At 42.9% G+C, this 25,746-nt stretch overlaps 1 protein-coding gene across 16 annotated transcripts in view; it reads right to left on the bottom strand.

Moving 5' to 3' along the window:
- Ncam1 (neural cell adhesion molecule 1) overlaps positions 1–25,746 on the bottom strand; it is a 291,929-nt gene that overhangs the window by 37,450 nt on the left and 228,733 nt on the right. For 9 of the 16 annotated variants that reach the window (XM_051197383.1, XM_051197388.1, XM_051197384.1 and 6 more), the window contains exons 2-9: positions 22,719–22,793; positions 20,521–20,739; positions 19,525–19,668; positions 18,872–19,009; positions 17,728–17,845; positions 17,109–17,281; positions 8,970–9,112; positions 3,023–3,052 (exon numbers count right to left, since the gene is read on the bottom strand). In XM_051197383.1, the coding sequence (XP_051053340.1) occupies positions 3,023–3,052; positions 8,970–9,112; positions 17,109–17,281; positions 17,728–17,845; positions 18,872–19,009; positions 19,525–19,668; positions 20,521–20,739; positions 22,719–22,793 (1,040 nt within the window). The remainder of the gene's footprint in view (positions 1–3,022; positions 3,053–8,969; positions 9,113–17,108; positions 17,282–17,727; positions 17,846–18,871; positions 19,010–19,524; positions 19,669–20,520; positions 20,740–22,718; positions 22,794–25,746) is intronic. The other 7 variants (XM_051197389.1, XM_051197392.1, XM_051197385.1 and 4 more) reach the window with 1 other exon arrangement.

Raw genomic sequence — 25,746 nt, forward strand, 5'->3', positions numbered from 1 at the left:
GTGTTCCCATTTGATCCGTAAATAGGGGAGGGTTGTTGGTCAAGAAGTTGTATCCTAGGAGATGATACACATTAATGAGAGGTGACAGGAGACTGTCCCAGAGAGCCCAGAGATATCAAATGTATTGGAGAAGCTAGATCCCAGGCCTCCATTTCCTGTAGGCTGGTAGTAACTATCTTAGAGTCTATTTTTGTATGTCAAACAAAATCTTCACCCATCAATCTGTATTAGGATCACTGAGAATATGAAATCATCCTTGCAGGTATCTCTAAAATGATGGCCTTATTTTCTTGTTACTCCTCTCTGCCTAAAGCACTATGTCATCAAAGGGAGAAGGGTCTGAAGGTCCACACATGGTCTTGTCAATTGTGGGATGGATGAATTGTGATGTTTTGTGAACTGGATCAGGCTTGTCCAGGTACTTCCATATACATAACTCTCAGGAACTCAAGAGAATATGACCACATGGAAAGGAGGCAAGGAGAATCACACGGGTAAGAGCATTAGCATGAAAGCAAGGGATGAACAGCATTTGCTCAGAAATGTCTGAAGACAAACTCTGTAAAAACAGTGTACTTTTTTTTTTATTAAATCTTGCCTCCCTGCCTACATTTCCCTGATTTCTGTCATTTAATGATGTCATCACACCAGTAGGCAATCCTCTATAGGGATTTCTTTTGTTGTAGTGGCTCACTGCAAGTTTGATGATGGGATTCTCCACCAGCTGTCCAGTCATCCCTTGGAGGATACACCGACAGACTCCAGTGTGATTGGTTTATTTCAACCTGAAATAATTTCTTCTGGCACAGGGACACATCCATAAGACACTCCAACCAAAAGTCCTGCTGACCACCCAGGCTCCTTCAGAGGAAGCAGTGAACTCAGGTAAGAGTGCACCAAGAATACTACAGCAATGAGATCTTTCTCTCTTTCTCTCTTTAAGAAAATATTTGTGGCTCTAATTATCCTCGGCAAAACAGTTTTCTCTCCTTTCCCAAATGAAAGCATTAAGCCCTTCAGAGCATCCAGAAAGAACCTGGCCACAACACAAGCCAGTCTTTGCACTCATCTGGCCTATGGTCTTCATCTCTGAATAAGTCAAACAGGAGAAAAATGGAACTTCAGAGCCCCATGGGGAGCATTCACTTGAAAGTCAATTATGTCCAAAGTGAAACATTCAAGATAAAAGACACTTCTGGAAAATGGAGTGGGGGTGTGTGCTTTCCTGGGAGTAAACCTATTATTTCCACTTATAATGATAATCCATTTAAAATCTCCTTAATGCTCCCTGATAAATCTCTGTGACTCCTCAAACCAGGTCTAACTCAGAATGACAGGGGAAGACACACAAGGCAAAGTAGAGTGAGCCCTGTAGCTGCAGAAGTTGGCCCTATCGTTAAACCTTCTCTCTCCCTTCCCCAAAGTCAATGGGGCCATAGTTTTGGGGCAATAAAACACTCAGCCTATGACAACACTAAGTGATTTCAAGGCCACAAAAATGAAGCATTACAGTGGGGACATATGCTTTAACTATAGTTCTTATGTCATGTCATCAAGGAAGGTACATTACAGAGATGAACTAGTTTTGATGATGGTAGACTGCTCTGGTACAGAAATGAACGTCCCTGCCAGGGGACAGGTGGGCGACTTTTAAATATTAAGCAGCATCCCATATTTATGGCTATGACCTGAACATGGACGTTATGTGTTCTGAATGGTTATCACCCAGAAAGACTAAGAGGGTACACTCATTGAATTAAAATATAGCATCTACTGGACCACTGGATCATCTTCTGTGATCACAGTTTTAAAGCTCCATTTGGAGAAAGACACAAAAGGGACTTTAATAAAGAGCATTCACAAATTAGTTTTTTGAGTCTCATCTGAAGACAGTCACTCTGTGTATTTGTGCATGTGTGAACTCATGCACATATGTGTGCCTATGTAGAAGCTAGGAGTCAAATCCAAGTGTCATCCTTCAGTAACCATCCACCTTGTTTTTAAAGAGCCTCTCACTGGGATATAGGGCTCAGTGATCAGGTTAGACTAGCTGGCCAATGAGCGCATGGATCCACTTGTGTGTTCTTCCCCAGTGCTGAGATTACAAGCACAAAACACCATACCTGGCTTCTAATATGAGTGCTAGCAATCAATACCAGGTCCTTGTGCTTGTGTGACACTTTCCTGACTGAGCTCTACCTGGTTTTTAATGTTCCAATTGGTCACTTATAGTTACACGAGCCAGGTAAAAAATGGTGAGCATGAATATAGGAAGGGTCTTCACATAGAGTAATGAAAAACAAAGGTTAATGCTTAGCTTCAGTTTTCAACCCCCAGTCCCATGTCACCTAAACTGAAGCAAATAGGCAGGGGAATTCCAAAGGCTAAATGCTACTGACTTTACAAAACATAAACCCATTTGTGCCAAATCACTCCAATCTTACAAATTTAATGCTTCATAAAAAGAACAGATAAGTTGAACGATTTGGAGAAACCAGTGAAAGATGTTGTTGGTGTTGCTTTTGACAGGAAGTGCAATGTGATAATTTACCAAGGCCAGTCATTATCAAATAAGTGAGCAACAAGATGAGTTGAGCTGGAAAGGAAAGGGCTGAGTGGGTTTTAGATCACTCACTCTGTGACTTTATGGTCCAGGCCACAGCCACCAGAGGAGAGTTAATTTTTTTATTTTTTTTTATTTTTTATTATTTCAAAATGCCTGGCTTGGGAATTGGGACAATTTATTTCTATCAGTACAATTACCTGGGTATGGTTTTACCAGCACCAGCAAGAGAATATGGTCCTGTTTTAGGAAATAATAAGGATTTGTTCCTCCACTCCCAACACAGCTTGCTTGCTCATCCTAAAAATGACACTATTTCTAGGTGATGTCTACTGCTATGGACCTAATCTTTAACTAAAGTGCTCATTAGGTTAGCAAGTCTGGTTATTAACTGTAATGGTGAGTAAAACTGAAGTGCTTTCAGAGCTAGAGACTGGCTAGTGGTCAGGTAAGCTATACCTCTTGCTTCTCTGGTCGAGTCCACGAAGCCTGGAGAGAACAAGATATAAAACACAACAAGAAGGCAGTAAAATGTCACATGTTGCTTTAGAGAACTCATACTGCATTCCGTGCACATGCAGCTTCTTCTTAATTTAGAAAAATTTTCAAGGCCCACTTTCATTGATATGACTATCCCCCAAATTAAATTTGGAAGTTAGCTGATGTTCAGCTCCCCCAACCCCCAACCTTATGCACGTTAAGATGTCTAAATCAAAGGTGAATTAAACTCTGTAGATATATGTATATATGGATATAGGCAGGCATATTCAATTTCTCCTATGGAAAACATCTTAAACAGTCTTCATAATTGTTGAGAGCACTATCTATTCTTATCAAATAATCTAGGGTGACTGAGAGAGTAGATTTTTTTCCCCCGCTGAATGTTTTAGACAGATTATCACACATGTATTAAAGCCATTTAATGCTCATGCAATTTTACAACTCAGCATGCATTTAATTAAAAGCTACGTTTTAAAACAAAGAAACAAAGCAAGGAACAGAGAGATACAGTGAGTGTGTGAGTATGAAGTCAGGAAAGTTTTGAAGATATTAAAAATCCTGGGCAGGGACAGTGGGCCTTTGTTGCTTAAAGTTAGAAAGGTCCCACATGGCATTTGGATGGAAGCATGGACCCTCTCCATCCAACTCACCACTTGTGTGAGAGAGAGAGAAGTCACACACATGAGGATTTGGAGAACTTCCTGCTCAAGCACATAAAATTTGTTTTGCTTAACTTCTCTGTTTTCAAACTCTGAGTCAAGGACATCAGAGTTGTATTGGTCTTTTCATTGGGGGGGCTTCCTGAATGACTGTCCTTGATGTTCAGATGGCAAAGGACCACAAGAGATGCTAAATCAGGGAATGTGGCTGAGTTAGTAAACAATAAGTTCATTAAATACAAGGCGCTTTTGTGAGACACAAGGATGGAAATGTTGGGTTACATTACATGATGCTGGGATGAAGGAGGAAGGAATAACAAACAGCATGCATAGACCAAAGTCACAGTGGGCCAACATGTCAGCTATAGTTGACAATTCTACAATACTAGAAAGCTTGTTTGTCACATGCCAGGGCTGTGTCATCAATACTTTTATTTTTTTAATGGAGCTATGTCATATATGGTTATTTTTTTTCCAAATTGGAAACTTCAGTGTCTCAGTCACAAACCACTAGTGTTCTATGGCTTTTAAAATAAGTGGTTGTTAGGGACACAAGTTTCTAGCATCCTGATTCTCCCCTTTGTGTCTGGTGAAATGTGGCAAATTTCTGCTTGGCTCCAACAATTTGGTAAAGGTTTGGTCCACTTTAAGGCAATCTGATATTCAAACCTATGCACTTAGGAAGCAAATTAGGCTATGATTAATCTCCAAATGTTGTTAGTTTTTGTTTATATATATATGTATATATATATGTGTGTGTGTGTGTGTGTGTGTGTGTGTGTGTGTGTGTGTGTGTTTATATGTATGTAAGTTAAAGCAAAGAACTTCTATACTCATATTAAGCATTCCCTATATACATTTGCCCAAATCTCAGCTCAAGCTCTGATTACTCAATGCAAAACATTTCCTGATGTATAAAAGTGGGCACTGAGCATATACCCATCAGGGTTTCCCCGTAGTGAAAAGAAAGGTTGGACTTTGAAAAAATTCAGAATTTCAAAAGGTCTTCTTATCTGTGGACACTCTGCTCTGATCTCAGCTCCTTGCCCTTCTTTTTCCTTAACAGTGAAGGACTCACGCACCCCTCTTCAGAGTCATCTCAAGGCACAGAGACATTCAAATAGCAAATGATGGATGTCTTTTTTTATTCCAGGGATTGAGTATGCAGATCATAATCCCTGGGTCTCACTCAATATGTAAATGGTGCCTGGAATGTAGCAACACTATGAGGAGTCTGTATAGGATGAGAAATGACATGACACAGCTTCATGATCTTCTAAAGTATCACAAACATCTTCACATGCGTGTGAAAACTAGCCCTCAATGTTATTCACTTTTCCCTTTTTCTCAGGATAATAATGATTGCTAAGGAATAGATCAACAGATGGATATCTGATCTACTTCACCAATATCGATATCAATCATCCAAAAATCACACTCATTTTAGCTATTAATAGTTGCTATCCTAAACCAACTCTGCATGCTAAAGCTTAATGGATTGACGAGACTGTCTCCAATAAGGATGAGACTCAGTCCAGAGACACAGTCAAGGGTATGCTATGACTATACTCATTTTGAATTCATTCCTTCTTTCCTTTATAAGGAAGAACAATTCTGATATTCTATTAGCAAGTCACTCCAGGTCTGTAGGTGAAAAACCCTTGTCTCCCTCTTCTAATGAGAAGGGTAGTGTCATAGTCAATCAATGATGTGAAAGACAAAGTTGCTTTAATCCATGTATCGTCTTTGCTAAAGGAACCAGAACCTCCAATAAAAGCTACCAGAATTACAGAAGATCATGGTTGCACTGTGACATCAAGCCCATCACTTTCGGAGCCCCTGACTCAGAAGGAATCTGAGGTCTCTGAAATTGGACCTTGTCCCAGTCAATATTTTCATCATTTGAATAAGGACTCACTCCAGTCTGGAAGCCATGCTAAGACAAATGTTAGGTGACAGCTGCATCTGGAAAGCTGCTGAATTACCTGCACTTGAGCATTATGCTTATTGCTGGGGGCCCCCCCGCTGACTGTCCTATCTCATTACTTTTAACATGCAGATATAGCATAAGGGGACAAGTCTGAACAGAAAAACTCCAACTTCCAGATTTATAAGTAAAATTGTCATGAGCAGTTAATCCCAACTGATGGTCTGAAATAGTGGTTCTCTAGGCAGAGAGAGTTTTAGTAATGATTAAAATTGGCTACCGGTATGGGAGGGTGAGAAATGGCAGATGTCTTGCACTGCATAGGACAGTCCCAGTGAAGGGAGAGTCTTCCTAAATGTCCAAATATGACTGTGGCTGAGAAACAAAACTGCGAAAATGAAATAAGTATAAAATTCTGCATGGTTGCTTAAGCGATCAATTTCATGAGAAGGCAACAGTTGATATGTTGCCAAAATGTAACTCGTATTATAGACCTACATATTCCAGGTGGCCATGCTATGGCATGACTGAAGGGCTAATGCTACTGAGACTGCATGATGTGTCTAGATCAAGATGGCCAGACTAAGACCTGTCCAGGCTACAGGGAGGCCATGAGGTCTTATTGAGTGCTAGGGATCGGAAGCTATCAAGTTATAGGACAACTATCAGGGTGAAGGATAGAGAAATCATGATATGACAGACTGGGAAATTCTGTGTAGCTGTTAAAGGAAAGAGAGTTGCAGCTTCTATTTCAGTGACTCAGATTCTGAGTGGCAGAGGTAGAGGGTTCCAAGTAGTGGAAGGGGAAAAGAGAACAGCTCTGTGTGATACTGTAACCACCACAAGTCATATAGGGCTGAGTGGCCTGGCAAGGATGCTAGAAAGTGAGCCATGTAGAACCACATAGTCAGAACAGGCTCTTCCAAAACCATCTCTTAGCCTGTGGCTCTATGGGACCTAACATTGGGGGGAGTGCTCATTTATTTCAATCATTAGATAAACTGGTACCTTTGTGATCTATCCAGATGAGCACCCTGATTTTATAAATGGCTTTCTTCATTTCTATAATTCAATGGTGCTGGTAATCTCAATACATAATTATATATAATGCGACTTTAGGTAGGAAATAATGTGAGGGGATGTTGCCATAGTAAAAATGATTGGATAGAATTCAACCTGCTCATAGACAGACCATGTTTCATCATTACCAGCCTCTACAATATCAGATTGGCATCAAGCTTCTTTGATGCCAATATTCAATTAGTAGAAGTGGCAACATTTTCTTGCCTAAGAATTTATTTAAGCAAACACATTGATGTGGTAGCATGATGAACCTTTCTGGAGGACTTGTTTTGACACTGACTGACTCATGCTCCATTAATGGCAGTTCAAGCAAACCTGAAGCTAGTCCACGGTAAAAGGATCTGTGATCTAATCTGTGCTGGGTTTAAATAGTTATCTCAGATCAAGACAGATGATCAATAGAGAAAACTGAGTTGTTACAAAAAGTCAGTCCCAGCTGGGCTTGAGATGGCTTTTTCATGATATCTTCAGTCTCAATATTTAGGGAGCATGAGTGCATATTAGTTCCTAGATATTTATTTTCATTTTGTAAAAATGAAATAGGTACAAGGCAGAAGTGCCATCCTATTAAAGACAAACCCCAAGTAGGCACAAATCTTAATAATCCTTCTTGTCTAGTTTAACTGTTGAGCTATTTCTAGAAATGACACAGAACTTAAAAATGTCGTTCATCTGAAATAGATGTTTTGTCCTTCACTGTAGGTCAGAGACACATACTGGGTCACTTGGACAAATCTACTTTGAAATCTAATATAGAAAGACCAGCCAAGCAGTGGCTGGTGGATTAAGCCCTGAAATGTACACTGGGTCCATATAACACACAAAGGAAGCTGAAATCTTAGCTGGGAATTTAAGTTCAGTGTTGGTAAAGAAATTATTGAAGTAAACACCTCACTTCTTAATTTAGCTGGCTTTTGCAGATCAAACAGCATATGTGAGTTTCAAAAATATTTAGCAGTTCCTCAGTTGAGTTTCTGTTAAATTGAATTCAACTCTGGGTATAAAATGTGCAAAAAGAGGAATGGGCTATTTGGAATAGAGCTTTCTGTTCCTTTAGATTTTGCTTTGTTTTCTGTCTCTGAGGTAGAGATCAATTCCTCAAATGCAAATTCTACTTTTAGCCCCAATGCTTAGTATTCTTCCTCTTGGTTTTACTTCAGTATGTTTCTAGAGATTTTCTGAGCATGGCAGAAGAGTGCATATCTATCATTTCTGACATTCTGGTCAATAGGCAATCCATTATACATACTCTTTACAGCTATGGCTATTACTCCTGTGTAGGTAACCAAGCTTTGGCCAACTAAAACAAAGTCTATTATTACAGGAGGTGCAAAATAATATTGGAGAGGTGCCATAAAAACATTATTTTTCTCTTTATATAGTGCTTCAGATTGAATATAGGGCCATGTGTTCTACCGTGTTGTTTGTTCTAATGATATCTACACTGATTTGCAACTCAGCACTTCTTGTTTTTTTTTCCTCACTAAGTAGCAAAGGGCTGCATGGTGTGGGGTTATCACCCCAACATTTATTTAGTACCAGTAATACATATAGTTTTTCAATGGCCTACAGATCCATGCACCTTAAAGCTAAATGTTCTCAGTCATTTTAACTAGCCAGGGAGTTACTACCACATTCTTAATCTTTGGCAAGTACATTACAGAACCCAGGGATAAGTACCATCATCTAGAAACTGCTAATTATTTTTGCCTTTAGAACGAAATGGAATCCAAATGTGACCAAGAATACAGGCAGACACAAAGGCAACCAAGCTTTTGTGCACAGAGTGCATACAGCATGAGTATATGAGACGCAAAGAAGAGAATTAATAGACTCGTTCTGATCCCTGTCACTTCTGGGAGACACTTTTCTGGGTGTGTCTGAGCTAACAACAACATCATCTGATGCCCCAGAATCTTGCTTGTCCTGGGTCCTCACAGATCCACAAGCCTGGGTCAGAAATTAACTATTGCCTCCCAGAAACATCTAGTTTGACCACACCCAGTACCAACATGTCCCTGACAATCTATACAGGGAACAGTGCCCATCCCACCATGAGAGGATGTTGAGTAGACCACAACCAGGCAGGCTGGAGGAGGGAGGTTGCAGGACCTACTGTGGCTATGGGTAACCACAACCCATTTTGCCACATGCCAAAAAGAACTGGGCCTGGGGTAGACTCGAGGTGTTTCAAGTCTGCATTCCATAGCCCTGAAACTCTTGGGCGACATTGTACCTTTTCTTCACTGCTGATGTTTCGGGTGGAAGTTCTCCAGGTGATGGAGGGGATGGGGTCTCCCGAGGCTTCACAGGTAAGAGTGACTTGTTCCTCTAGTTCCATGGCTGTCTGATTCTCTACATAGGTGATTTTGGGCTTTGCTAGAAAGAAAAAGCAACAACAACAACAACATCTCGATGAGTTTATCTGGTTATTTCACTCATTGGGGTTTAAGTGATAACATGTACCCATTTAAAAAGGGTTCTTATTTACTAAATATAGGGCTTAATTCTAGGAATAGCAGGAGACACAGAACTGAGTCCCTAAAGGTTCTGGTGGCACTGACATGACAGTCAGAGAAAGTCTCTGGAATATACAGACAATAAGGTGCTTAAGGCCTCCTTCGTAAGAGTGCTTCAGTGGCTCAAGCCTTCACATGGAGATGGTTTTAGGGCTGGGCCACAAGGTTTATAGCAGGTGCAAATGTGGGTGGATGGAATCATTTGAAGCTCAGAAAAAGTCTTGAAGGAAAGAAAAGGAGCAAAAGGAGGTGGAGAGGGAGGTAGGAATGGGGGGGGGAAGACAGGGGTGTTTCATGGGACAAGAGGACAAGGTTCAGCAGCAGGGATTTACCCATAAGCCAGAGAGACTCATGGATGGAGTTTTGTTGGAGCATGGAGTGGTCACTGAACCCCAAGAAGATTAGTTTAGGGGGAATTCTAGAACAGAGAAACCTGGTGGAAGCTTTGGATATGTGCTTCAGGGTAGGCTGAGGATGGAGAGGAGAGATCACTCTCCAAATGTTAGAAGTAATGCAGAGAACACAAACCTTCCAAAGCTGAGTTGAATCTGAAAACATTAGAGAAAATTGAATTTTCCTAATTTAAAACAATTGTACTCAGAAATTGCTGAACTTTCTGTAGAGGAGAAAAGATAAGGTTGCACAAATAATTTAGAGAAAAGGCAGGGTTTCAAAAAAAAGGCACAAAGCTAGAAGGACTACATTTCTTTTCTATTCAAATTCATAGTAACTGCAGGTCATCTAGGAAAATGAGGCCTGAGAAGATCTATATTGAAGTCTTCCATGATGCTTGAATAAACTGAAATCAGTGACAAATAGCCTGCTTCCAGATAAAAATTACCCAAATAGTTCATGTGGCTTCTTAACAACACCCACAGGACATTTAACAAAATATTTTCTCATGGATAGCACATGGACAAATGCTAATCCTGTATGGCCGAATGATGGTGAGATGACAGTTCATCCGCTCTAGCTGAAGCTTCCTATAGGAAGACTGCATGTCTTACCTTGATAAAGATGCCTTGTGGGAGGTCACAACTCACATCATATGAAATGAGGGTTCACGAGTATCAGATACTAACTTTTAGAGGGTAAAATAAAGCAAAGCAAAATTAAGATGCAATAGGACTTAAATTTCTAGGCCACCAAAGTGACCAAATGAAAGGCAAAGGAACAACAGACATAAGAGAACAGATAATCCCAGCATTGGGGAGGCAGAGGCAGATGGATCTCTGTGATTTCGAAGCCAGCCTGATCTTACAGAGACAGACAGAGAGAGAGAGAGAGAGAGAGAGAGAGAGAGAGAGAGAGAGAGAGAGAGAGAGAGAGAGAGGAGTTCTAAGACAGCCAGTACTACACAGAGAAATTCTGTCTTTAAAAAACAAACAAACAAAAAAACAAACAAAAGAGAAAAGAAAACCCTTACACAGATTCTCTAGATAGTGACTTGGGGGCTGGAGCTAGCTGGTTATACAATGGCCAAATTACTGGAAACTGAAACTTAGGAGTCTGAGACTTAGTGTTTTTAACCTTCTCCTGGCCCTCAGCACTTTGTCTTTGTCAAAGAAAAAGTAACAGAGGAAGGGTCAGGTAACATCTATTAACATTTGGTTTATGTGTCCCTATCTCCTAGATGGCTATAACGATTATATTCTACAAGTGTTTAGAAAAAGGGAAGCCACATTTTCCTACACTCCTATTGAACACAGTGGGGTTTCTTTTGTTTGCTTTTCTTATTTTGTTTTTGCAGGGACTCACTATACAGTTCTGGATAGCCTATAATTTGGTGTGAGACCAGTGTGGCCTCAAACTCACAGAGGTCTACTTGCCTTTGCCTTCCAATGTGCTAGGAATAAAAACATGGGCCAGCAACATGCTGTTGCCAAAGACTTTTTTTGTATAGGCTGCAGAGTATTGGAAGGGATGATTCCATCCTTTGGCCCTGAAAGCAGTACTCTTGTCAGCGCTAGAAGAAGGCAGGACCATCTAGGTGTTGAGGTTTATAAAATGTTCTCAGAAGCTCACAGGTTTGAACACATGGCCCCTGTTCGTTGGTGGTGGTGCTCTTTGTGAAAGTTATGGCAGTTTTAGTAGGTAGAGCTTTGCTGGAGGCAGAACATCACTGGGGGATTTGTAGCCTGACGCCACTTCCTGTTCCCTGTCTTGTTTCCTGTGTAGATGAGGTATGATCTACCTACTTGATTGCCGAAATCAGGCCTTTTCTCCTGTAAGTTGCTTTTTTTTTGGGGGGGGGGAGTCTGAGGATTCTATCTAAGCAACAGAAAATAAACACAACAAGGATGTTCTAAATAATTATATGGAGACAGAAAACACTATTGGACAAAAGGGACATACACAGAATGTCTCTTGCTTATAAAGGATTCCCTCCCTCTGAATGCTAGCAGCCGCAAGAGGGACCTCTCTAAGTTTCATCTTCTCATGGTGCTGCATGAGCTCTTGGCGTTTACACCATTCTTTTGTTGCCTCTCTGCCTCCCTGAGACCCAGTGCCTCCAATGGTTGTATCTCTCCTTGTAGTAGCTACTCTCCTATGGCTGTAATAAAGCACGGGACCAAGACAATTTATAGAAGAGTTTGTTTTGGCTTATGGTTCCAGAGGGATGGAGTCCCTCAGGGTGAAGTCATAGCAGAATCATTAGGCAGAGCAGCAGGAGCAAGGAGTTGAGAGTTCACATCTTTAAACCAAGCAGAGACAACTGGAAGCAAGGCAAGGCTATATATGCTCAAACCCTTCCCCACTCCCAAGTGGTCTATTTCTGACAGCAGAACCATACTTTCTATACTGACCTAAACAGTGCCAACAACTGGGACCAAGTGTCCAAATGCCTGAGTCCATTTCTCATTCAAACCATCACCCTCCTTTCTATCCTGTGAGTACTAGTTCACTGTTCTGCATTTTGTCACTCAGCAACAGCTGTATCTGCTCCAGTGCCAACTGTTTTTGGGAGCCTAGTCCAAGGAGACCCTGAAACTTTCTCCTTCTGCCCCCGGAGGCCTCTTGTTATCACCCACAAGTTTTGCTTTAGTCACAGGAGTCAGGTAACCAAGGATTCTGCTACCACTGAACTTGCCTCAGCTCATGGTGTCAGGTGACATCAAGGTCATTGGCACAGGCAAAATTATCTACAGAGGCAAAACATATTTTTTTTTCAGAAGGATCCACAGAGAATGGTAATGGAACTTCACAGCCAACACAGAATGCAGCTACTTAAGGAAAGGATCCCTTAGCTGATAACCAGGGCAACACATGACAGAGCACGTCTCAATCATAGGGTGTCATACTGCTTTTGTCATGTTCATTACATACTGACAGCTATCCTTTCTGAAGCCATCAGAGGTTTGCTCTCTTCTTTGCTACCCAAGGTGTAGGTCTCTTTTCCCCTTCAACACCATTACTGCAAAGCAAACCTTCTCAATCTAGCTCACGGATCTCTCAAGGCTGTAATCTAGAAGGGAAAGAATAGAGAGTGAAGAAAGATGTTCTAACTAGCTGGGCCCTTTTCCCCAGGCCCTTTGATCTCATACTAGTTGCCTCAACCAATTATAGAGATCAAGACAAGGAGGAGGGAAAGAGAGATTAGAAGGCAGAAAGGAGAGAGATAGGAGTTCAAGAAAGCTGAATGAGTTCTTGCAGCATTGCAGAGGATGCCGATTCTGGATTTGACACACTTGTTGCAGGTTCATGACTTCCTTGCTGACCTCTCTAAGAACCCAGCCACCTCTTCTCTGCTTGCATCACTGTGCTGTCTAGAGATCACCCATAAGTTTTGGAAAAGAAATTGGGTGTGTGTGCAGATGCAGATACACAGAGGTGTAGGGGTATAGGGATGATTTTGTTCATTCAGGACAAAGACTGGAGAAACAAATCCTGTCTTGCCTATTCTTCATCCCAATTTCTCTTTTCCTTACCACTTCCCCTGGCCTTATCCATTCTCTTCATCCTCCCATGGCCCTCCTGATCTGTTACCTGTCATTCCTGCCTGAGTCAATCATTGCTACCAAAGGGGCCTGGAAGAGGAACAAGAGCTGTTCTCAGCCATCCATGAGAGAGCTAAGTATGGTCCACAGAGCAGCCTCTTAAATGTTGGGTTATGACCCTGTGAAGTTACATGATGGCAAAGCAGAAGTAACAGAAAAGTTTAGCAATAGTAAAATGTTTCTGGACATGAAAAGGCCAGAAATTAAATCAAAATCAAATGCACAGTTGCTCCTGGCAGTGTTTGCCCATGTTGTATTGTGTGACTTCACTGCAGCCTTGGTTCTGAACACTCAGCATGTATATGCCATCCACCACACAATGCCAACAAACACTGGCTGCAAAGCCTCGGGCTCAGATTCAAGACCATTGTATGTTAGGAATTGTAGTGTTTTTATTACACATGAAAAGTTTTCTGCTCTTACAGAAACATAATGGCTTAATTATGGAAAACAATGACTTCAAGTATTTTCCTATCATCATGTAAGTATTAAATTGGTGTATCTTTAGATAATATTGTGTTAGAATGCTTGATTAAAAAAAATGCTGTTTGAGTTTCTGACTTGAGTTTCACAGAAAAATTATTCAATGAGTTCTGGCTTGGAACTGGAGACAGAATTTCCAACAGTTTTTGAAATGGTCCTAAATAAATGTCTGCCATTTTGTACTGTGTATTTATGCAAAGTGGTGTTCTCAGCCTTGATAATAAACAAAAACATCAAGCAACACTAAAGAACACAGAAGACATTCTGTATTCGGTAATATCAAATATTCAGCCAAGATTTAATTCTTTATTAAATAAACAAGTATGCCTACCTCATTGGTATGCAAATGTGCTTTTGGTTTTTAATAAGTGGGAAAGTATATTTATTCCAAAACCATAGTTTTAAAATAAGACTCTTTAAAAATTTCTCAGATAAAAATGACTTGCAAGTGGAAAGTATGCAGAGAACGTATGAGCAGCTTAGTGGTCTTATACTGTCTTCCACAAACCCATGCATTTCCTATGAGTGCAGATGAAGCAGAGGTGCTGACCCTTTGCATGGTGGTGCAGCCATCACTGCTTTCTCTGGGTGTGGATCCAGAAGCCATTGTTTTGCTTTGAATCATGATTCCTTATGAGGAGCACCTGAGCTCTTTGTAAAACAGGTTAATAACTGAGTCTACCTTAGAGGGCTATGATGAGGCGAGCAAAGGCTAATTTGTGGTTGTGTGGTATGGCACGTTCCTTCTGTGCTGGGTATTGCTGTTACTAGTATTACTTTGTGGGAACAGTGCCTTTAAATGTCCCCAGAGACAAGAGAGGACAACTTTATCTCAGGATCATCTCCCTATTACATGGGTCAAGCTTCAGTCACACGAACTAATGATCATTCCTTCAATTACTCAACTGCTCTTGCCAACTGTCCTAGGTGCTGGAGGCATATGTGTAAATCAACCAACCAGGCAGAGTCCCTGTCTACAGCAGCGCACAAGCAACACAGCATGTGTTTTCCAAGTAATGCCTGAAGCACTTGTCCTACCATTCAAAATGAAGCAGTGTATCACTTTGATGACTAACCTATGCCAGAGAGGATAGGAAGTCTTTTCCTATAAAATACCGTCATGCTGTTGCTATGGAGTCATTTAAAATGTCAGGGCTGGACATCTACACCTACCTGTGAATCTACTGATGGGAAGAGACCCTCCACAATGTTTTATTTTAAACCTGGCAATGTCTGGATTCACAGCAAACATTTGAATGGATAGTGCTGATTGACACTATCTGTTCTCTTCTGTATGTTTATGTTTATCTCTATCTTTGTGCTCCTCAGAGTCCGATTCTGCTTGTCTCTCTAGCCACTCTATCTAGCTGCAAAGGTGCTCAATATTTCTTAAATGAAGGGATAAATTAACAAATGCACCTGCCCTTCTCTGGCCTCATTCTCACCAGCATGGTCTGCAGTGCAGTGGTCTAACTGTGCTTCTTATACAGATAATCAGGCATCTTTGAGAGCTGCTACAGTACACCTTCTTTGCAACAAGTCCTTTTTGCACAGGCAGGCTAAAAAATGCATTTCAATTCTGAAATGCCTAGAAGTTTGACAATATTTTGTGACTTTCTATAACACACAGGCCAGTAAAGGAGGCAAAAGAAAAAAGAAACCATGAGACAACCTGCCAGGCACTGCTTTTTACTAAGGTAGTGTGAGTCTGGAGCTGTTTGAAAACCAGGGATAATCTGGAAGCTCCCATGAGTTCAGGTCAGCTGTCTCTGTGGGTTTCCCCTGCCATGATCTTGACCAGCTTTGTCCATACAACCCCTCCTTCCTCTCTTCAACTGGACTCCCGGAACTCAGCACAGGAAGCCTAGGCCTAGGCCCTCTGCATGGGGGTGACTGTTGGGGACCATCACCATCCTCACTACCTCAGGCTTCTGAGATAGAAAATTACTGCCTCTTAAGAAGTAAGCAGAATGTTCAGCAGAGCATTCCTAGATACAGGCTTGCAGTTTTACAACCAGTTAAAGAACAGCTCAGGATATTCCTCCTGCTACAGTTTTACAGCCAGTTAGATTAGTTCAGGGCATTACTTCTACTGACCCTTTCATCCTGCCCACTTGCAAACCCTGCTCACATCCTGCCTATGGTCCTATATAAGCCTCCCCTGAGAAAATAAAATTTGGAAGCTTGATCAGAATACTGTCTTTCTGTCATCCTTTTTTGTGTCCCTTGTTCTTCGATTCCCCTAGGTGTTTCCCAGTTCATCGTTGACTGCCCCGTGGGTCGGGCCAGGTGACAGTTGTGTAGCTTGGTCTGTTTGTGGGGACCCTAGCAGTGAGACCAGGATCTGTCCCTAGTGCATAAGCTAGCTTTTGGGAACCTATTCCCTATGTGGAGGATGCCTTGCTCAGCCTTGATGCAGGGGGTAGGAACTTGGCCCTGCCTCAACTTGACATGCCATATTTTGTTGACTTTCATGAGAGGCCTTACCCTTTCTGAATCGTGGATTGAGGGTAGGGGTGGAAAGAGGTGGGGGCAGCAGGAGGAGAGGAGGGAGGGGAAACTGTCATTGGTATGTAAAATAAATTAAAAAATTAAATAAAAAAGAAAACCAGGATAAAGCAATGTATCAGACAACCAACACACTCCCAGTGAAAGTTGAATGCTAATGTAGACTGGAAATAAATCATCCCCTATCAAACATGTCAAGAGGATTCGTTCAGGAATTGTTAGGTGCATGAAGACACAGTGAGTCCTGAAGGTGGTCAGTAGGGTGGTAGCTTGGATGGGGAGAGGCAAAAGCAGAGGTGAGGAGTGAATGCGTCATGGAAATGGGCTTGAGCTGAGGTCTGCATGATGACAAGAAGGCTGCTCAGGGCAGACCTATCTTAGGCAATTACATCTGAAGCAGAATAGCCCCCAAAGCAATGTTGCTGAGTCAGGGGATTAGTTTGGTGTGAGGCAGAGATAGAAAGGAGGCTGGTACGATTGCACAGCTTTCTCCATGGAGCAGACAGAGGAAAAGCTGGGAGTAGAGTACAAGCAGGAGTCAGGATACACTGGGCCATGGGATTAGTCTGGACTTCACTCAGCTGCATCTGGGATCTTGAGAAGAGGATGGGCATGGAGGCCATTCTGGCTATTGTGAGGAGAAGAGGCTGAGTGGAGCCAAGGTGGGGAGCAAGAAGACCAGCTAGAATGCTGTGAGCTATTGAATGGTTTCCTGGACTAAAGCTTGGGTGTCAGAGCAGGCAGCAAATGGCTGTCTTTTGGATACATGCCACAGTAGTGTGGGCATGCCTTGCTGATGGACAGAGTGTGTGGAGTAGGAGGATTGTGTCTGAACAGTGACCCTGACCCACACTGAACTGTACCTACCAAAGACCTTGAGATGGATGGATGCATCCTGCTCGCCAGCCTTGTTCTCAGCAATGCAGACATACTCAGCTTCATCATTTTTGTCCACGTTCCTGATGGTCAGCTCAGAACTGTCGTCACTGAAGATGTGCTTATCATCATCTTCCTCCTCATTTTCTATGGGTTCCCCATCCCTACACAGTTCGGAAATGCAAAGGATGAGATGTCTGAGAATGGAAGTAAGAGGTTTGTTTCTGATCCATTTCCACAGAATACACTGTGCTGATGGGACAGGCTCAGTCTACATAAAGGGGGAAGACCTCTGAGTAGCATTTACTGTTATATGCTTTTTATGCCTCTCATCAGTCTTTGGAGTCCATGCAAAAACTGTCAATAGCACTCATAAAGGTTTCAAAGAATCAGCCCCACAAGCCACACCCTCTGGACCTGCCCCCACAAGACTGAAAATGGAACAATAACCAAAGACACAGGCCAAGAGAACTTTCCAGGAAAGAGCCACTCCCCACCCTGATATTTTAGGAAGCCCATACCCATGCCACTGAAAAACCCACAGACAATGGGTTCTATGGGTCCCCCTTCTCCTCTCACCCATGACATAGGGCACAAGCCAGTTTCTTACTTTGTCCAGCTCATGGAAGGCTCTGGGAAGCCATCAGCATCACACACCAGGGTGACAGACTGGCCCAGGTTGGCAGTGGCATTCACGATGCTCTGTCTTGCCTGGACGGTGGGTGGTACTGAGGAGAAGAAGCATGTCAGGGATAGTTGTACACAACTTAAAAGTACCCGATGGCCCTGAGAAGAGGCATTTCTGGGCCAGCAGGTCGCAGAGTCACCTACCACCTGGGGGTCGTGACCTGGAGAGCTATAGCACTATTGTAAGTGATCTAAACTCACATAGCATTCTAAATAATTAATATAAAATGAACAAAAATTTGCCCACAAACACGCATTATTGTTTTTAAGTCCAGCTTTTATATTACCTCTTAACTCATGCTCATATGTTATTTGATTTACAGTGGCTATTTGCTATGATTTTTTTTTTCTTCAATCAATATGTGCTATATAAGAATGAAGGCTGGTGGGACTCCATGTCAAAAGGAGGCTTTCTATACTGGCAAAGGGTAGAAAATGCAGTTCCCAGTGCATGTCAGGTTGGTATGCTTCCAAAAGACACCAACTCGGCAGAGTGACATTTCTCTGCAACTGTCATAAACAACCTTGTGCACAAAGTGTTTCCACTGAAGGAATGAGAGGGGGAGAGTTTGGCAAGAAAATACATATCAATAACCAAAACAATTCAAATGCGATGTACTTATTTTCTTAGCACTGACATTATAATTTCCTGTAAACATCTTGCAAATGTCAGATCGATGCTATGGGTGTGTTTATTTGACACTGCAAATTAAGATTAATAAGCCCATGGACCATGATGTTGACTATTTTGAGACCTGAATTGATTGCAATATTTTCTCTGCCCATCAAACCAAGGGGACTAACTTCCTAATGGTGCTAACAACAGGGCCACTGGGGATGAAGAGGGATTTATTAGTAGAATGGGGACAGTTTTAGTTCTGCAAGACAATGAAGGGCATTTAATATCTACAAATGAGGGGAGACACTAAAAACTAGTGTGTTAATATGAAAATGTCCCCCTCTCAGAGGTCATGGTAGTGGAGAAAATTTCTGCTAAGACACAGGAATGAGTCAGAACAGGTCTATATCCAAGAAGAACTGGAGAGAACAGGAAGGACAGATCTCACCATTCACAATGACCTGAATGTCCTTGAAGTTGATCTCCCCCCGGGCCAGGATTCTGCCCTCACAGCGGTAAGTGCCCTCATCTGTTTTCTTGATGCCCCGAATCTGCAGGTAGTTGTTGGACAGGACTATGAATCGGACTGGAAGAGACAAGAGGCAGGTTCATCCAAGGTCAGTCACAGAACTCCACAATTAGGCAAACAAGCATCTGAGTATCTTGTTCTTGCTTTTTATTGGTTTGTGTTTTGTTATTTATGAGATAGAGTTTCACAGCGTGGTCCATTCTGGCCTGAAACTCGCTATATAGCCCAGGTTAGCCTCAAACATGCAACCATTCCCTGTATCAGTTTTTGTAGGCTGGTATTACAGACACATGACATAGCCTGGCTATTTTGAGCTTTTTATCTTGAGGGATGGGTTTTAGGCTGAAATGAGAAAAGTCACCCCTGGCCTTGAAATACTGATGAGATCAAGTCTACTAGGGACGTGTCTTTTGCTTGGGAGAGACAACTAGATGCTCAGACATACCAGTTCATATACACATCTGCTTGGGACCTAGAAATTGCATGTGGGTTCTGAGTCCCTGACTCTGTGTTTAGATGGAATGTGTCAGGGACTGCATTGGGGTGATGGTTCACGGGAACTCATGTCTTACCATCTTTTTTCAGGATGACGTCTCGGCCTTTGTGTTTCCAGATGATGGTTGGGGGCAGAGAGCTGACCACATCACACACAATCACCGCATCTTCCCCTTCCTTGAACTCCTGTGGGGTTGGGGCATTCTTGAACATGAGCTTCTCTGAAAGACAGCAGGAGGAGCAAAGTGAGAAAACCATACCTTCTCACTAGAACTGTGCTGAATGCACTTTATCCCAGGTCAGTTTCCACCAGTGTATAGGAGGGGCTTCTGCTTAGCTCAGTACTGTCTTTTGATGGATACAGAGCAGCTAGCATTAAGAGGGGTCTTTAGAGGGGAATGCTGTAGTGACAATGCACACATGTACAGTGATGAGTGGTGCATCTATCCTAAAATGATAGTGAGGGTCATTGGTTATTTTTTGGTCTTCCACTCTAACCCCAGCCCAACTTCTTGCAGCAGAGAATTTTGAAGAATGAATGGCAATAACAGTATGATAATCAACACCTACCTACTAGCTGTCACCTATCATGACTTGGGCCAACACTATGCATAGTAAGAAGGCAATGAGATGTCACTGTCAGGCCGGCTTTCAGTGACAATGGGAACTACTTTTTCTGAGCACCATCAAGTACTCACATATAATACTCCATCTCACTATATCATTGGGCTGTATCACTAGCAAATGTAAGAAGGGAAAACCTGAACCATATGTCTGTTATTGTCACTTAGAAGTCATGGAGGAACTCATGGTAGCCCTCTACAATGTGTAGTTTCTGGAGAATGGAAGACAGTGGGAATATAGACTCCTAAGACTGATAGAAACCAGCTGTATGGGTTCTGGGCTGATCATAGACCATTTGAGAATGTACCAGAACTCTTAGAAACTCAGGGACAGAAAAGGAACTACTAGGCCCTTACTGTTCCTCCTGTTGCCGCGTCTGTGCTTTGGCTACCTACCCATGTATCTTTCTAACCAAGTTGGGAGTGAAGAGTACATATGAGGGCTCTTACGGAAGATCTTCACGTTGACAGTGGCCTCGGACTGGGTGCCATCCTCGCCAGTGACCACACACTTGTAAATGCCAGCATCATCAATATTGGCATTGTAGATGGTGAGTGTAGAGGAGTCGTCATCGTTCCACACCACTGAGATCCGCTGCTGGTTCGGGCTCAACTTTTCCCCATTTGGGGAGAACCAGGAGATATCCTTATCTTTGGCTTCTCCTGCCACTAAGGATGAATAGATTATTTTCAGAGCACAGAACATGAGAAGATAAGCCCTGCCAGAGTGTCAGTGGATACCTAGTATGATGAGCTCCTTGTGGCAAAGACAAGAAAGGCTGGAAAAGGATCTCGATCATCAACCATGTCTGTTTCATTATATAATACCATTTCTTAGAGTTGAAAGAACTCACCAGCTGCCTGTGCCTGTGATGTTTTTATTGGTCCTCTCCTTGGGGAGGAACAATATTTTCTGTGAACCCACTGTGTCCCATGCACTCAGCTAGGGATGAATGTGTCTTATGGAATGTGATATAAAGGGTGTTAGTTTATCTGATTCTTGAGCTTCAGGACCTAGTTGGCCTGAGCCAGGTGATTAGAATGTAAAGTGTGGAGACTGGTCATCATCTGAGTTGAAGATAAGAGAAACTGGGTAATTCAAAAGTTAAGATTCTAGCCATTTTGACTGTATGAGTGACATTCTGATGCCTGTTGCACCAGTCAACCCCTTACAAGCTCTGGGGACACAGAACATACCTCCTCTCTCTGGGTACACTGCTATTGCTCAGCTGCCTCGGAGCCAGGCTGGGTCAGGATGAAGGAATCTCCAAGCCAGCGCTCCTTCTTTGTCCTACTTACTACCTGTATGGGGTAGCAGCCTGCACTGCTGAGCCCTGTGTAGATGCTTGGTAAAGCAATGCATTCTTCTTTTTGGGGCCCATCATGTTTTCAATAAATATCAAAATCTGCAAGATGTGTATGGGCACTAAGGCTATACCTTCAGATCATTGAAACTACTGTTATGACAACAGAGCTGGAGCAACTGTTTCCATGGGCCACAGCCCTCTGATCAAATGCAAATCATGGTGGCAGTTGAAGTTCCTTCCCACCCAAAGCTGCTTGTTAAATGCCACAGTTCACACCTCATTCAGTTCATTCCTGTTTCTGTTACATTCCAAATCCCAGGCATGTCATCTACAAGTTCTTTGAGGCCTAATTCCACATCCTTTCCTCCACTGGATGTTTCCCAGTTAAGATCAGGGGTATATTTCCTAAGGGAGCAAGAATACCAGTTCCTGGGCAGTGGTGGCGCATGCCTTTAATCCCAGCACTAGGGAGGAAGAGATAGAATGATCTCTGTGAGTTTGAGGCCAGCCTGGTCTACAGAGTGAGTGCCAGGAGAGAGGCTCAAAAGCTATACAGAGAAACCCTGTCTTAGAAAAACAAACAAACAAACAAACAAACAAACGAGATTGGTACAGATCCTATGCCAGGGTACAATAAAAAGTTGATTAAAAAAAATATCTAGAGGCAGGAGGGAGGGCCTAGTCCCTACTCCAAATGACTTGACAGATTTTGTTGATCCCTCCTGGAAGACATCACCCTCCCTATGGAGTAGGGGTGGGTGGGATGGGAGGGTGGTGGTGGGCGCATGGGAGGGAGGAAGAGAGAGAGGGAAAGGGAACTGGGATCATTATGTAAAATAAGAATAAAGAAAGAAAGAATATCAACTACAACATGTACCAGAGTTGTGCACATGTGTGGTGGTGATGGACAGAACCTATTGGATAATTGGAATAGTCAGGGAAAACCAAGGCGTGTGTCTTCACAACCAGCGCCACTCCCATTCAATGCACTTTCAAAACCTTGGATTTTCAAGGTCTGAGTAATTCTAAGACATGAACCTTAACTTTCTAAGTTCATGCCGTGTTCCAGAACTGTGCCAATAGACAAGGTACAAGACCTGTGATGATTCACTCTCTGGGGTGTATGCTGCTTTCCTACACACACTCTAGCATCAAGCAGGAACACAAATGGTATGCCATTATGAAGAGACAATCTCTGAGAATAGTCTGAAGTGGTTACAATACTGACCAAGAGGGTGCAATGGCCAGAATTCTAGGCGTGGCACTCCCAGATCCTGTTCTGGGGAATAGGCTTTGGAGCCAAGCTTTGTATGTGATGGAACCCAGACCCAGGACACTTGCCTTGACACAGGAAGAATTTGGACTCTCCAACACTGATTTCTCCTTGGCTGGGAACAATATCCACTTGCAGGGCAACTGGAAAAAAAAAAAAAAAAAAAAAAAAAAGGAAAAAGTTTAGTTCAAAAACACCTTTAAAATTCTGAGATCAAACCTCAGAGATTTCACTCAAAAAATGGGATTTTCAAAGTCAGCTTTAAAAAGACTACGAGGTTTATTTGGCTTCTGAGAACTTGCCACTATCAAAGTGACTTTACATAGTAGCCGGAAGTAGACACATCCCAGACGACTCCTACATGGCCCTGCTATCTGCTGTCATGAGTAGAAAGGTCTCCTGTGCAACTGACTAAACAACTATGCTTTGTATTCATAGAAAGAGTCAGATAGCCAGTTCTTTTGGGTGTCAGTCTGGCGTGGTCTCTAGGGCTGTTAAGAGCAGGCAGCTTGTCACCCCAGAACTATGCATAGGGCTAGCTTGCATATTCCCTACACTGCCATGCTCGATCCCTGTGAATGAGGTCCATTCTAAAGCAGGGATGCTGATGCGAGTCCACCTCACCCTGCAAAGTATAACCATCATGCCTATCTCCAGAGCTAGAAATAACATTAGCACAGCAATCAGTCTGCTGCGGTGCTCAGGTCCCACAGCCTGTGCTTTGTAGAATGCTTGCATCCCTTGTCTACTTTCCCTGAATTTTTATTTAAATATCCACACAGCCAGTCTCCCCATGGCACTGATAAGAAAAAAAAAAAAAAATACACAACACCAGATCTCACTAATGCCCGCTTCACTCTGCTTCTCGTTTATCTCCTCAAAGCAGATAACAACTGTTCACGAAAATGCAGTTTTAGGATGGGAAAACAGAATGCTTTATTCATTTGAAATCAACTTCCTTCTGCCTCTGCTCCCTTTAAGCAAATCTGGAAGGCAAAGGCTAGTACACATTGGGTTCTGTGGAGGGAGCTCCTCAGAGCCATTACGAAGCAAGCACCCCCCCCCCCTTCCAAAAGAAAAACAAAAAAAAAAAAGAAAAGAAAAAGGGTGGGTCATAGAGACTCTGAGCTCTCTTCCTTCCAACAGCCATTTTCTGTTCACAGTATAATGGAGGGAAAGCTCGTTGCCATGGTGACCGGCTTGCAGGCAGGGCTGGTGCAGTAGCTCTGAGTCTGGGCTCATGAGACAAGAGACTATAGTTGTGCTCAGCAGAATACAGGGATCAAAGGGCCTGCCTGGGGCAGGAAAGGGAGTGCACAGGGTGGGGGGAGGCAGTGTTGGAGGGTACAGCTTTCCTAACCATCCTGACAGGGCAGGTCCAGAGAAATTCCAGCAGTGGCTATGGAGGGAAAGGGTTGAAACAGAGGCAGCATGGAGGAAAAAATGGAAGGAAGAAAGGGATAAGGTAAAGGGTTCAGGGTCAAGGAGGGAGGGGAGCAGGCTGAGCTCTCCTCTATAGATCAGAGGCTGAGCTTGGACACATTCAAATACTGAACTGGAGGAAATGGTAAAATAATCTAGGGGGTGCTATCACCTCCACCTTGCTGTTGCCAACCAGTCTGGGGATCAGAGCTTAATTCTTACCCAACAACTGGTTCTCCCCATGTGGCCTCAACCTTTCTGTGCATAGCCCTTGGTACACACAGCTGAGCTGGAACATGATGCTGGCCAGGGAGGAGTTCACTGGTCCAGATACAACCAGCTGGGGTTGCTTTCCTCATCCTCTCTAGCAGGACTTAGGTGCTGCTCAGTTCTGCACTGTGACATCTCAGAGATCACCCTGCCCTGCCACCTTCACTTTCCAGACAGGGAGGAACGATAAAGGGATGTTCTTACAGTCATTTCTGGTTTCAGATCCGTGCTGTCGAGCCCAGGCCTCCTGATCTCTAAGCCCTCACTCACTTTGCAGTGTGATCTTCATGTAGTGGGAAGACATTCACCTTGAATGTAAGAAAGCATCTGGGCATGCTGAGTGACAGCTCTTAGCAAGGCCATTTCTTGGGGGAGTATAGAGAGCACAGGGTTAAGGTACTCTGCTATTCTGAGAGCTTGGGGCCTCATAGAGAAGGCTACAGGACAGAGCTATGAATCTGAAGGCCGACCAGAACCTCTCCCATCGCTTTTGGTGGCTCATACTTCATGTGCCTCCACCATGACTCACCTGAGCAGTATTCCTTTGTGGAGTGTCCACGGCATTGTCTAAAAGCAGAGACACACTGCTGTCTGCAAAGTTCATGGGCCATATGCTGAACATTAGCTGTCGGCCTCAACATACGGATCCTGTTACTTCAATGCCCTCACTGCTGGGGAATATTCTTATTCTGAGCGAAAAAACAGCCTTCACTTTAAAAAGAAAAAAAAGCTCCTTTCAAAAAAGAACATGACTCTCTAGGGGGAGTCAGGCTGAAGATCTTTCATATCCAAATGTGGCTAGGATCTATCTCTGGACAACTGAGAGAAAGAGAAATGTGAATTTCAAAGGAATTCCCAGCTTAACGGGATCCCTTACACACATTTATCATCGGTTCTAAAAACAGAAATCTTCCATGGAGACGGCTGGCCCTTTGCACACCAGGAAAAGAGACTGATTTCTGTCGCAAAGCACCAGATGGAGCTGGGACAGAGGAGCCTGGATGCTCTGGATGTTTTAGACTGTAGTCAGTGGCAGATTATTCTCCTGCACATGCGAAAACTTGCAATATTAGGTCTAATAATAAGAAGTGGAAACCCCATAGTAAAGTATAAACTCCAAACTCCATGCCGCCCCTGCTTGCTCCTTCCCTCCACACATACACATCTATTGCTACTTTTCATTGTTTTCAGTAAAATCTCCCAACATGTGTTTCTCCTTATTCTAGCTGTGTGTGCAAGATAATTTCCTAAGCAGGCACACCTTTAAAGACACTTGTGCAAGCATTGCTCTCAGATCACAGGTCTCATGGCCTGCTTTGTTTCAGCCTTCTCTGCATAAACACTGTCATCTAAGCTGCATATGAAGATTAATACTCACAACCCCAGGTATTTGGACCTGGGTGG

This window comes from Phodopus roborovskii, unplaced genomic scaffold (genome assembly GCF_943737965.1).
Source record: "Phodopus roborovskii unplaced genomic scaffold, PHOROB, whole genome shotgun sequence".
In the NCBI taxonomy this organism is placed as follows: Eukaryota; Metazoa; Chordata; class Mammalia; order Rodentia; family Cricetidae; genus Phodopus; species Phodopus roborovskii.